General features: G+C 40.4%; 1 protein-coding gene across 1 annotated transcript; it reads left to right on the top strand.

Moving 5' to 3' along the window:
- The first annotated feature begins 2,055 nt into the window (after positions 1-2,055).
- PPP1R26 (protein phosphatase 1 regulatory subunit 26) lies at positions 2,056-10,584 on the top strand. Its single transcript, XM_010167358.2, has 2 exons — positions 2,056-6,101; positions 10,536-10,584. The coding sequence occupies exons 1-2, from the start codon at positions 2,056-2,058 to the stop codon at positions 10,582-10,584; spliced, it is 4,095 nt and encodes a 1,364-aa protein (XP_010165660.2).
- The last annotated feature ends 1,872 nt before the right edge of the window (positions 10,585-12,456 follow it).

Raw genomic sequence — 12,456 nt, 5'->3', positions numbered from 1 at the left:
CATCATGTTGGGCTGCTTGTGAGACACCTCCCCAGTTAGTTCATGGCCAAATACACGAACGGTCAGGAGCACTGTGGTTTATTGGTGCACTTTGAGCAGAAGTCAGTCTAAACTACCTTCAGTTGACCAAAAAGTGGAAGTTAAAACAGCATGTGTTGTGTTGCTCCAGGTTCCATCCCAGGAGAGATGTACTTGATCACTACACTTAAAACTTTAATTCTGCAGGAACGATGTTTTGAAAGGAGTTGCCGCTAAGGAAAAGAAAATCACAAATGGGTGTCCAGAGCTTGGGTTAAAATGTATTCTGTTAACGCATTCTGCAGTGGAGAACTAGCAAAAGAAGTGGCAAAAGCATTATTAATGGTGTGTTCAGAGGTAGCCACTCTGCAAACGTGTAAGGCATGTTCAGGGTGACTCTGCCTTTGTTAATAAGATTTCAAGAATATTCTAGTCTACTAACACGATGGCAATAAAACTGCTTCCCAAGTACAGATCCCAGAATAATTTTGACAAAAACGTTTGTAGTGTTAAATATAACATTCTTTGTTGGAGTGCTGTGCTCTTTTTAAAAGTGATAAAGAATTGTCTTCCCTGGTTTTCTGTTATCTTATTCACAGAATCACAGAATCATAGGGCTTGGAAGAGATGCCAGGAGGTCATCTAGTCCAACCCCCAATGATCCTTCTGCAGGTTCACCTACGGAAACCTTGTTATGACATTTTTATTCTCAGTAACAAATAAATATACTAAGTTTTAAAGAGCTTAGAATCATTATTTCCTTAAAATATTTATTGTCAGTGAGTAATTTGAAACCAGAACTAGAGAATAATTGACAAGAGCAACAGATACTGTTTGGATCCCACCAAATGATGCTGCAGGTGAAACCTCAGCCCTTCATGGGACCACGTGGAAGTAGTGAACTCTTTGGGGTCTTGTCAGGCATTTTCTGGATGGCTTTTTTTCATTATTCCATGAAATGGGGCTTTATTCTGTTCGGGGTTTCTACTAGAATACAAAGAATAATTCATCATCTTCATCCTGTTTTTGCAAACTCTAAAGATTTGTATTTACCGAGAGCTTTTATCCTGCAGTGTGGCCAGAATGGTTGGTGTCTCGGGATTATAGTATGTTTCAGGAAGAAATAAGCTCCCTTTCCTTCTCTTTGAGCTGCCACAAGTCCCTCAGTTGTGCGTGTTTAATGCCAAGCCAGAACTAGTAAAAGCTGTCTCGGGCTAGTCTGTGAGTTCAGGCATCATGCTAACGCAGTTACTCTGCTCCTGGAATAACAGTTGGTTTGTGTTCCACCATCTCGGAGCATGGGCAAGCTTGCTTCACATCCGCCCATTATATACCATGTCGACACAGCCAACATTGTTTTTGTTGTAAAACTGAACAGCTGAGCTATGCATGGCGGGAGTCCTTTAAAAAAGGGCAATTATGCCAAAGGAAACACAGGGAACAGAATATTTTGCAGGGTTTTCCACTCCCACCAATTCCACTTCATTATTAAAGTTTCCCTTAAATTGTTCTTTCTCTCTCGTGGCAAAGTTCATTGCAAAAATATTAAGTCAGTGTTAGTGCAGAAGGGGTTTGCACAAGCCCGTGCACTGAAGTATCGTCAGAGTGATTCTTTGTGGGTCTTGACAGTACGTGGTTACTTAGGAGCATATACAAAAGAGAGGGTGACCTTCAATGAAAAGGGCAGGAAGAGTTTCGGAAGTGAACATAATTACCTGAATTGGGTTATGGTTGTGCCAGAAAATACTGAAAACCACAAATGATGAGTGCTTTGTCTTAGCCTTAATGACAGCAGTGACTGATTTACCCATTGAGAGTGATGTTGAGAAGTAGCTCTTGTGATTATCTGGCACAGTAAGTCTGGGTGTTAATAATTAACAACTTATGTTACCAGTGTTATTACCTGGAACTTTTAGAAGGTAGCTGCAGAATAAAAAATATTTTCTTCTTTTTTTTTTTTTTTTTTTTAATTGTAGGATGGAAGAGAGACCAGTCTGAAAAACTGTTCCGTTGTGGACCTTGCTGTTGTCTGCTAGAATGTTCCTTATGAATGCTTCTCCTTTGGTAGCTCTTCAGACAAAATGGGAGTCCTTTGGACCAGCAAGGAATTGTAGATACCCCGTTTGCTTCTCTGAATCTGAAGGGGACGTCACCAGAACTTCTGTAAGTGCAAAAGTTCAGATGATCATAAACAACCTGCAAAGTCAAGAGTCTCCCCTGGGTATGAACAATGAGTATGACTGTATTACACAGAAGAAACAAAAGGGAGAAAAGGGCACTAGTAACAGAGTCACATCTAGCACCACATTGCTACAGGAGCATCCTCAGTATACCAAGTGTGGTTGCCCTGCTGATTCAGACACTGAAGTGGAAGAGAACGTGAGGTTTGGGACTCTCTTGCTTGATTCCGATAGCGACGATTCTGTTGACCGAGGTATAGAGGAAGCCATTCAAGAGTACTTGAAAGCAAAAAGCAAAAGTGACCAGTCCTTGCAAAGGAATGCAGAGTGTTCTGAAAATATAAACAGAGACAAAAGGTTTAAGAGAGAATTCTCCCAGAACAAAATGGCTAGTAACCTTCTCCCTGTGAAATTTAAAGCTGAGATGCTCTCTGAAGAGTACCTGTCTGACCACCTGGGGATCAGTAAAAGGCTACAGCCTGCTTCCCCTCAGAGCATCAGTAGCGATGACTCTTTTGAACAGAGCATACAAGCTGAAATAGTGCAGTTCCTGAATGAGAAGAAGCAGCAAGAAATTAGTAAATGTGTAATTGGGGAGGATAAGAAAGATTCCCATGTGAGAGCTATCCTAAAATGCAACAAAGAATCAACAAACCAAACAAACTGTGGTGCTATAAAGCAAGATTGTAATGCGCTCCTCTTGAGACACCCTCCCAAGCTACAGAAAACCAGCACACAGTCCAAGTGTTTGCAGTCTAAAATCCAAGAGCCGCCTCATGATTTCAGCCAAGTGAAGCAAACGTATCTAGAAATGGCCCCTGCCAGCCAGCCCTGGTTAGTGGAGCAAAATGAAGAAAGTGGAGCTAATTACTGGGAGACGAGGGGAGCGCTTAAGAACGACAGCATGCACGCATCTGACTCGAGTAGCGATGATGGCATTGAAGAAGCCATCCAGCTTTATCAGCTGGAGAAAATCAGGAAGGAGGCAGGTCATGCACCAGACTGTGTCCCTTTGGAGAGACAACAGTTTGATACAAAGGGCATGGCGGACCTTTCTGCGAGCGCGATGATTAGCTCGACAAAAAGTGCCTCACCAGAAATCCATAAAAGCCCCATAAGCAACAAGAGAAAGGAAGTTAATTCAAAGTCAACAGAATTCAAAAGCACCAGCAATGAATTTAACAAGCTGTTAAAACCACTGAAAAAAGCCAGGCATTTTGCACCTCCAGAAAACAAGATTGCTGCTTGTGAGCTCACTTTGCAGGCCTCTTGCAGAGCAGACACATCTGCAGAACTCATGTGTGCGGAAGCTATCCTTGATATTTCCAAAACAATCATGCCATCCCAAATGGGAAATGACAACAAATCACTTGCTGCAGACTCCTTCTTTTCTCCCCAGTTTCTCTCATCCTCTCATTGTGAAAGTGACAGCAGCCTCGTGGACAGCGATGATAGTATAGAGCAAGAAATCAGGGCCTTTCTGGCTCTGAAAGCACAGTCAGAAAACCTTGGAACAAAGCCTCCCAGCCTGTCACACTCAATCCAGATGCCTTTGCCTTCTGATCAGAACAGCTTCACTGGTACCCTTGAGCCTTCTCTTCCCAAAACACTGAAGCTATCACTGAGTCGTAAAAGGAGACTTAAAAGGGAAGGCAGAATAGCAAAACAAGGTGCATCAAAAACACCTGAACAGCTGGAGACGGGACTTTTCCAGCCAGGCAACTATTCAGAATTTCCCATGCTCCAAGAGGCCTGTGCCCTGAGTAGTCCTGCAGAGCTCTGTGATGCTCAAAGGCTCAGTAGCAAAGAGACTAAGCAGCAGCAGCTAATGTCTTCTGAATTATCCGGATCTGTTGGCAGATGTGTGGCCTTCGACTCGGTAAACCCTTTTATGGAGGTTCAGAGTAGCACAAGAAAGCTTATGAAAAATACCATGCAAACTCAAGAGAGGGATGGTTCGGATGATGAGAGCAGTTCTCTGGATAGTGATGAGGACCTTGATAGTGCTATCAAGGACCTTTTACGGTCTAAAAGAAAATTAAAGAAGAAGTCCAAAGACCAGAAATCTCAGTGCAAGAAGAAAGTCAAATTTAGCGAGACGGAAACTCAGCTGCTAGATGAATTTAGTAGCCTCCAACAGAATGAGTGGAAATGTAAAACTCCCGTGCTACAGAAAAGCTGCCTCTCAAAACCTAGAAAAGCTGTGAAAGAGAACACAATCAGAAATCCTCCAGACAACACAAACATCAAACTTACCAATGTAAAACCAGAAACCATGATGAACTTGGAGTTTAACTTACAGCTTAAAAAAGGCTGTAAACCTAAACCAGTTTCAAACCAGAATAACCTGCAGGTGGCTAAAAATAAAAAATGTACTTTCACAGCTGCATCAGACGCTGACGACAGCAGTTCAGTGGACAGCGACGACAGCATCGAACAAGAAATTAGGAGGTTTTTGGCAGAAAAGGCTAAAGACTCTGCAAGCAATCCAGAGATACAAAAAGATGATGCAACTCTGGACCTATTGAGTGTGAGCAAACAAACTGCTAATAAAGGAAAAGCAAAGCAACAGCCAGTTGAAAATGAGATTGACCTCATGCTGGGTCAAAGTAAAAAGACTGAGGTATCTCAGCAAACTGATGAGTTGAAGAACTCTCAGAGAACAGAAGGGAAAAGTGCAATGTTACGTGGCGGTGGGAAATCTCCTTCCTCTGCAGAGAACGTTAATCTTCTTACTACTGGTCAGTCAAAAGCTAAGCAAGGAGTAGGGGTTAAAGGTGTTGCTGGTGGTGAGTTATCTGGGAACACAGCAGGTAAAAAGGATGTCCCTAATGCAGAGCCCATGCAGAAAACACTTTCACCTAAAACCAGCAAAACTGAAGGTTGTAAAGTACAAAAAGTAATTAATGCAAAGTCTAGATCTAAAAGAAAGAATACCTTTCACCTAAAAATTTCAAGTAAATTTATTGCAGGTCTAAAATATGCTCGGGACAGGAAGAAATCCATGCTTTTGAACAAAAGGCAGAAAGCAGAACATTTACTCACCCAGAGCAGGGCGTTAGGAATAGAAGTAGATTCCCAGGATCCAGATGTACTTAACCAGGGAAGAGGAGCCTCCTCGCCAAAAGGCGAGTTGAGTGGGGAGAGTATGACAGCAATAAAAGAATCCAGCTCTTCTCAGAAGCTCACTGTGGAAGTATCAAGTCCCCACGTAGCAGAAACCTGTGAAAAGCTGGAGGCTGCTCCTTTGTATATCAAAGAGGAAGCAGAGGGTTGCAAAAAAGCGAACGCTTCAGAAGACCAGTCAGATTCGCGTTCCAGTCTCCCCTTGCAGGAACGGAGTGTGGCTGCAGTAAAAGTAGATAAAGATGGCAGAGGAGCATCCAAAGCTGAGAACACAGAGATGTGGATGAAGGAAGGAGATATTCCTAAAGACAGCTGGGCTGATTCAAATTTAGATCCTCCACGCCCTGGACACAGTATGGCAGCGGTAAAAGCAGATGAAGTTGGCAGAGAGACATCTCAGCAGAGAGTATATGCATGCAGTAAGGGAGAGAACAACCAGCAGGACAGGAGGGCAGATCCAAGTTTAGGTTGCCCACTGCAGGAATTAAATGTGACAGCAGTAGCAGTGGATAAAACTAGTGGAGGAGCATGTACAAATAACAGTATGCAGATGTGCATTAAGAAGGAAAAAGTTATCTGCCAGGACAGCGACAGGCAGGAAGAAATTCAGGTAGCCGGCTCCAGTTTGGAAGGAAACATACCTGTCCTGCAGAATAGGGAAACTGCTTGTGAAGTGGACCAAGGGCAGGAAGTTTTAGACAAAACCTGTGTAAAATTTACTGATCTACCTTCAGGGGACTGCCCAGATTCCCCCTTGAAAAAAAAGGTTTCAAATATGTAAGTACACCTTTTTTTACAGTAACAGTCTTTTTAGAAAATAACTATCATTGTAATTACCTTGATAAAACTTGAGACATTAAAGGAGAGACAGCGGGAGATGCCGATTCCTGTATATCATACACACACTAATGTGAAAAATGCTTCTATTTAACAGGGATATCATGGATAAACATACATAGTTTTTGTAGAATTTTGTAAATTATTTAAAGTGCTCTAAGGAAATATTTTTATAATGATTTTTAGGGCTAGCATTACTACAGGGTGCTGTAGTTACTGTACATAAGAACATACTGGCTACTCACACTTTAAATTATGAGGCCTCTAATCCTATATCAAAAGGAAACCTGTTTGCACGCAGAATATATTTGGCAGTCTGTTAAAAGATCCTAGGAAAACACAGCGTTTGATAGCGATGCTGTGCTTTTGAAGTAGATTATCTGACATCTGTTCATATTCAAGCTGCCTTAGAACAACCCTATGTAGTGGTTTTATGCTGGGGTCTCGGCGTTCCCTCCCCGAGGAATGTTGGGTGAGTTCAGTAAGCAGAACTCCAGCAAAGTCAGCGCAGCTGTAGGTGTGGAGATCCATCCTTGAAGATAGAAATGCAAATTCAGGTAAATAAAGTGGTTCATTCTGTCAGCACATCCTGTGTAAAGTGATCTCAGCAGCTGATGAAAGTACCTTTTGAATACTGGAAGCCTCCCGCTAGCGGATGATGGAAAGCACAATTGCAGTTCAAGAAAAGTGAAGGAACGTGTCTGTTCAGACAACATGATTTCTGTGGATTTCACTAGATTTACGTACTGTTGCGCCTGCAAGGCTGAAACAATTCCTCATTATTCTGAAGTCTAATTTTAATGCTCAGCAGTTACCCAGAGATGACTTTTGGTTTCCTGAATGAACTTTCTTGAATTGAGTGCCCTTACTTTCCTTTTTCAAAAGTGATTTCTAAAACGTTGTATTTCTATGAACTTCTATTTTCATTTACAATTTTTGTGCAATAGAACAAAGCTAGATTTGCTGTAGGAGGTCCCTAATGTAAATGCCAAGGATATTTTCAGCACTGTTCTTTCATACTGGTAGTGCTTTCTCAGCCTTCATTTCCAGCAGCCAGAATAAAGCGATTTTTCACTACTATCTTTTTATTTGTACTAACTTTAAGTGAGATTGAAGTAGAACATTCATATCCCAAAAAAAACCCCCAACAACTTGATTTCACTGAAAAATCCAAAAAGTGTGAATTTAAGCTGTTGACTGGTTCTTTCCTTTTCATCTATGTGTAGTGAAGTCCTTTGAGTAGTTTGTTCTTACATCTTGTCCCTGAGAATTGATCCAGTATTCTCTTTATCTAGTCTTCTACACAATTTCTCTCAGACAAACTACCACTCAGTATCACTTTGTTTCTCAGTCACTTCCGCAGTCTTCCTGGAGGCTGGCCTTAATATTGCAGAATGGAGCAAAACCAGTCAAGAAGGGATCTAGTATCACATAGTATCCTCTGGTGTGGTGGCATTTGCAGAATATTGGCAAACTACAAGGTAGCATAGAATAGAACAGGTAACTGTGGCATGTAGAGAAATAAACAACATCATTTTTGTGGTTTTTATATTGTTGTACAGTTACATTTTAAACATGTTTATAGTGGTCACTTGACATTTCGTACTGTCCGGCGACCTTTTTATACTCCTTGAGTTGGTTGGTTTGTTTATAACAGATCAGTGTGTTAGGTCATCTAATTTTTGTGGTAGGATACCTTGGAGAAGTGGTTTTTTACTTGGCTCACGTGCCTGCAGTCCGTCTACACAAGCGTATAGTTTTGTCTGCCTTGATTCAGTTCCAGGATTTGGGCCTTTTGTTTGGAATAGGTAATTAGGCTGGTATTTTAAACCAGAAGTTTTCAGAGTACCTTGCTTTGAAAGGATTAAACTGTATACTTCATTTTAATAGAGATGATGGAAGCACTGTGTACTGTTTGTATAAAATAAGACGAATGTTTCTCCTTAAAGTTTTCAGTAAATCAACATTAAGACTTAAAAGGTGTCTTGTGCCCCTGTCGATGTGTCTGTGTTCTCAATATTACTTGTGAACTGATTCGCTTTCAGTTAACATGCAATTCCCATTACCTTGTGCTTTAAGTAAAACACGATTTCAAACAGCACTTTTTTTAAAACTTGATAAACTTGATTTGTATATAGGAAATGGTGTACATTGATAAGTTTATAATGTTGAATAAATGGGGTTCTGACCACGGACCGTGAAATCAGAGTGCTCCTATGGTGTGTGTCATCATCTTTAGTGAGTAGTATTTTTGTGTTATCTTTTTTTTTCCTTCCTGACTGTAGTCCAAAGATGTATTTTGCTTGTGCCAGTAATGTTTGTGAGTGAAGGATGTCAGACAATCGTGGTGTTTGTGTTAGCCAAACCTGGGAACAGGGTCCTGGTTCACCTGCTGCTCCTGCTTCTTGCCACCTATTGTCTTCAGCCACCCACCATCTGAGGCTGTGATCTCCTGAGTGACAATAGCGAGTGATTTCCTCCTGCCTGTCAAACAGGATCCAGATCTTTAAAGATGTGTCTTTTTAAGGGAAGGTTGTTCTTAATAACAAAGAATGGAGAAGGAGAATACACAAAGTACATACATAGGCAAAAAAAAGTCACGGGTATTCTGGGAGGGTGAGAATGGTGCTTGTCGTTTTAGCAAAACCCCAACAGCAGTTGTCTTTCCTGGTGTTTGTGGTCAGGAAGTGGAGTCTTTCCCTTTGCTTGCCCCTCTCCATTAGCAGCAAAAGGGGTTCCTTGTTTTTGAGGCAGAGTTTAGCAGGGAAGGTCTGTGATTCAGCTGCAAAACACTCAGTGTATCTCTAAGAGGCATCCTCTGTTAACAGCTTCTACATCATTCAGGATTAGCTTATGATCCTTTCTGCCCCACTGTGGAAGACTGGCAGCAGTGAGTCTGGGAGCCCTTGATGGTGCAGGGTAGGACGAATGTGCTTTCTTGTTCACACTGGGGACATTGTGACGCCCCATCCTGAGGTTCTCCTGTAAGACAAGGAGGCTCTGAGCTAGTCTTCAAGGAGGGAGGGAAGGAGGAAAGGAAGGAATAGTGTTGTGGGGTTTTTAATATGCAAACCAGCCTGTCACCCTTGGTGTGTACTGGTACGCTATGGGTATTCCCCCTCATCTCCAAGTTCTTCCAGACTTCCTTGGTGTCAGCAAGTGATTTTTCCAGACCTTGTCCTAGGGAAATGCTGACTTACCAAGAAGGAGCAAGTACTCACAGGGGATGTAATGCTAAATAATGCGCAGCAAACATTGGTGGCATTGATGCCACAGCTGTGAGAAGAGTGCCAGGGCTCTGTTGGCAGTCATTCTGGATCATTCTGGATGCAGTTCTCATCAGTCATTCAAAAAAGAGAATTCTGGTGTCTTGGAACAATAAGAAATCACTCTTAAAACATTACAGATTAAGGGTTGAACAGCAGCGGAGTAGAAAAATTAAATTGAGTGAGAGTAGTAAATTTTATTTATTTTTTTTTTCAGTCTTGGCACAAAAAATTTGTATGTTAAGTCATGCAACTCAGTATATTTTATTATGGCTACTGGTAAGTTACAGCATCCTGACTGCAACACCAGAGTTCTCAGATAGATCTGTGCTCACTCCAGACTTTGAAAATGGGTATATTGTTTTATTTTTATCACAGTGACTATTTTCCTGTGCTTCAGGACAGGCAGTCTTCAAAGATCTCCAGTGGACTGCAAGAACTACCTTAATTTTTTATAAGCAGTTCTTTGCTGCTATTTTAGGAACACGTGTTTTGACGTGTAGCTGCTTTTTATACAAGGAAGGAACACACCATCTCTGCCACCATTTCTTTTATTGATGTATAGGCTTTTTAATTTCTTAAACCTTAAAGAACTGTAGTTTGTCTTGGTTTGATAGTGCAGCCTTACATTATTTTATCTGCAAATGTGAAAACCTTGCTTTCAAAGTACAAAGTAGAAAAGAGACTGTTTCAGGTAGATTCTCTGTGGTAAAATGTGTCATCTTTAGGATGATATTTTGAATTTCAGCAGACCGTAGTGAAGGTGAATTGGATCACTTTACCCCAGCATATCTCAGGATAATGGTCTATACGAGTGTGATGTAAGGCACACTGAGTGCAAAACTGTTCAAAGGAACTAGCTTGAGTTTAAGAATAAAACAAAAAAAAGGAAGAAATTAAGGTAAGGAAGAAAAAAGGTGTGTGTTTGTAGATGAAGCATGGAAACAGGTGGAAAATATATGACAAAAGCCACTACATTTATATTTTTCAGAGGCAGTCTTATCCCAAAATTATTCCACCTACAGAAAAATCTGTGGGAGAAAAAAATATGTAAAATTGTCACAACTATTTGTATTAATTCTGCACTTTATGTTATTTTTCATTTCAGGAGAAGAAAGGGAAGTTATGAGAAGCTCAAGGTATTGTCTAGAGTCTAATAGAAGAATAGCAGTGAATGATAGACAGTTGCTTATTTATTTTCGTATGTTAAGTATTTAAAAAGTTAACTTTTCAGGATTGTTTCTGCTTAGGATATTGTATATTGGTGTGTTTTCAGCAAATACGAATTTAGCCGGCTGTTCTGTTTGAGATAACCAAGTCCATTGCAGTGAAAAGTGGAATTGTTTGGTAGGTGTGATTAAAATTTTGTTGTTGGGGCCAGGAACATGTAGCTACATGAGGGTTTAAATGTTTTAAAGAAGCACAAGTACAGGCCTGCTTAGCTTTGGACTTTAGATTTTTGCTTAGTGATATTATTAACTAAACAGAATACCTCTACCTTGCAAGTATTTTAAAATATATTGTCTTGTCATGCTTCATATGCAGTTTATAAGACTATTTAAAAATTATACTAATAGGGAATATTTCTAACATGAAGAATATAATTTGCAGTAGTACCTGGACATACTATTACACTAATTTTAAATATTTATTTATTTATTTATTTTAGAAAACTGCTAGAATAGTGTTATGTGCATTTTTAATATATACTATGACTATATTATGCCAGTAAGGTAGGACCATTTCTCACCCATAAACAGGCAGACTAGTTTCTCTTCAAGACTCGTTTTTTAAGCAAAATATGCTGAGGTTTTAGTATAGTTACTGTCTAAATGATGCAGTTTCACTGGCTGTGTAACTAGAGTTGTTACAATAAAACTTAAGAAAATATTTTCTTTTTTATTTTGTCTTTATTTGAATAATTTCTTAAAACATTGTAGTATTGAGAGGTAAAAAAGATGAACATGCATCCAAAGGCTCAGTGAATACCTCTGGAAAGCATGCAGTGTGGTTATTCATTAAGTAGTACAGAAAACGTGTAAAAATCTAAATTTTTAATGATAGGTGGTACCTGAGCCAAGAGTTTAAAGGATCATTAGTGACAGATAAAAGGTTAAGGGAATATATATCTGTAATGTATATTGTTCTATATTGTATATTGTTCTAACTATATGCTGCCTATAAATTAAGTAAAATGGTTCATATCAGCTATTTAACTGGCATTTAATCACATTAAATCTTTATAAATTAAGATGATATTCCTAATATTCATTCTGTAAAGTAGTTATTTTCATCTCGTACCAAAGTGACTGTATGTGTTTTTCCAAACAAATTACTAAACTTTTGTTTTCATAACACAGATTTAAACTGCTTTTCCCCCAGAGCTAAATTTGTGCTTTAACTAGGTAGGAGTCCTGTTAAAAAACCCCATACGTACAAGAGTTTGGAATTGAGGGGTTTATATTTAGAAATGTGCTGCTACCTTTAACCTGCTGATTTTCATCACACTGTAATACCGAGTCTCACATTACCAAGCTGAAAGATTTTTTTGCTTGGGTTATGTTGGTTGTTTTTTGGGGTTTTTTTTAATCTAGGGAGCCAGCAGTAAACTGAAGTGGCTTCACACCGTTGCGGTTACTGCTGCGGCTCTAGCAGTATGACGGGCCACTTGGGTTGTAGCTGGGATGGAAGTTGAGGCGGTCATAGGCGGTGATGAAGTTGTCTGGGCCGGTGACGTAGCTCTTCTCCAGGGAGGTGTTGAGCCCGTTATCTCTGTACATGCCACACTGTGCCAGAGTCTTGGAAAACACGTGCGAGGTGACGTGGAAGGAGGTCTGTGAGAGCAAGAAAAGGGGAGTTCGGTGTTGGAATGCCAACATCCCCTGCCATGTGCAGAAGTTTGGATGCAATTATGAGTGCTTTATCTTCATCCGCTTCGGGGAGTTCATCGCCCGGGGATGGTGCAGAGGCCAGAACTTTGTGTCGATGTCTCTGAAACCCCCAGCCCAAGCCCCGGAGGTGCCTCCATC

This window comes from Antrostomus carolinensis, unplaced genomic scaffold (assembly GCF_000700745.2).
Source record: "Antrostomus carolinensis isolate BGI_N321 unplaced genomic scaffold, ASM70074v2 scaffold34584, whole genome shotgun sequence".
In the NCBI taxonomy this organism is placed as follows: Eukaryota; Metazoa; Chordata; class Aves; order Caprimulgiformes; family Caprimulgidae; genus Antrostomus; species Antrostomus carolinensis.
The sequence above is the reverse complement of the archived record's forward strand: the minus strand, read 5'-3'. Positions and strand labels throughout refer to the sequence as shown.

Bases quoted from the DNA above. Each gene is read 5' to 3' on its own strand.
- PPP1R26 (XM_010167358.2), top strand. From the start codon at position 2,056: ATGTTCCTTATGAATGCTTCTCCTTTGGTAGCTCTTCAGACAAAATGG. The intron at 6,102-10,535 runs GTAAGTACACCT...TTTTCATTTCAG, and splicing joins AAAAAAAAGGTTTCAAATAT to GAGAAGAAAGGGAAGTTATG.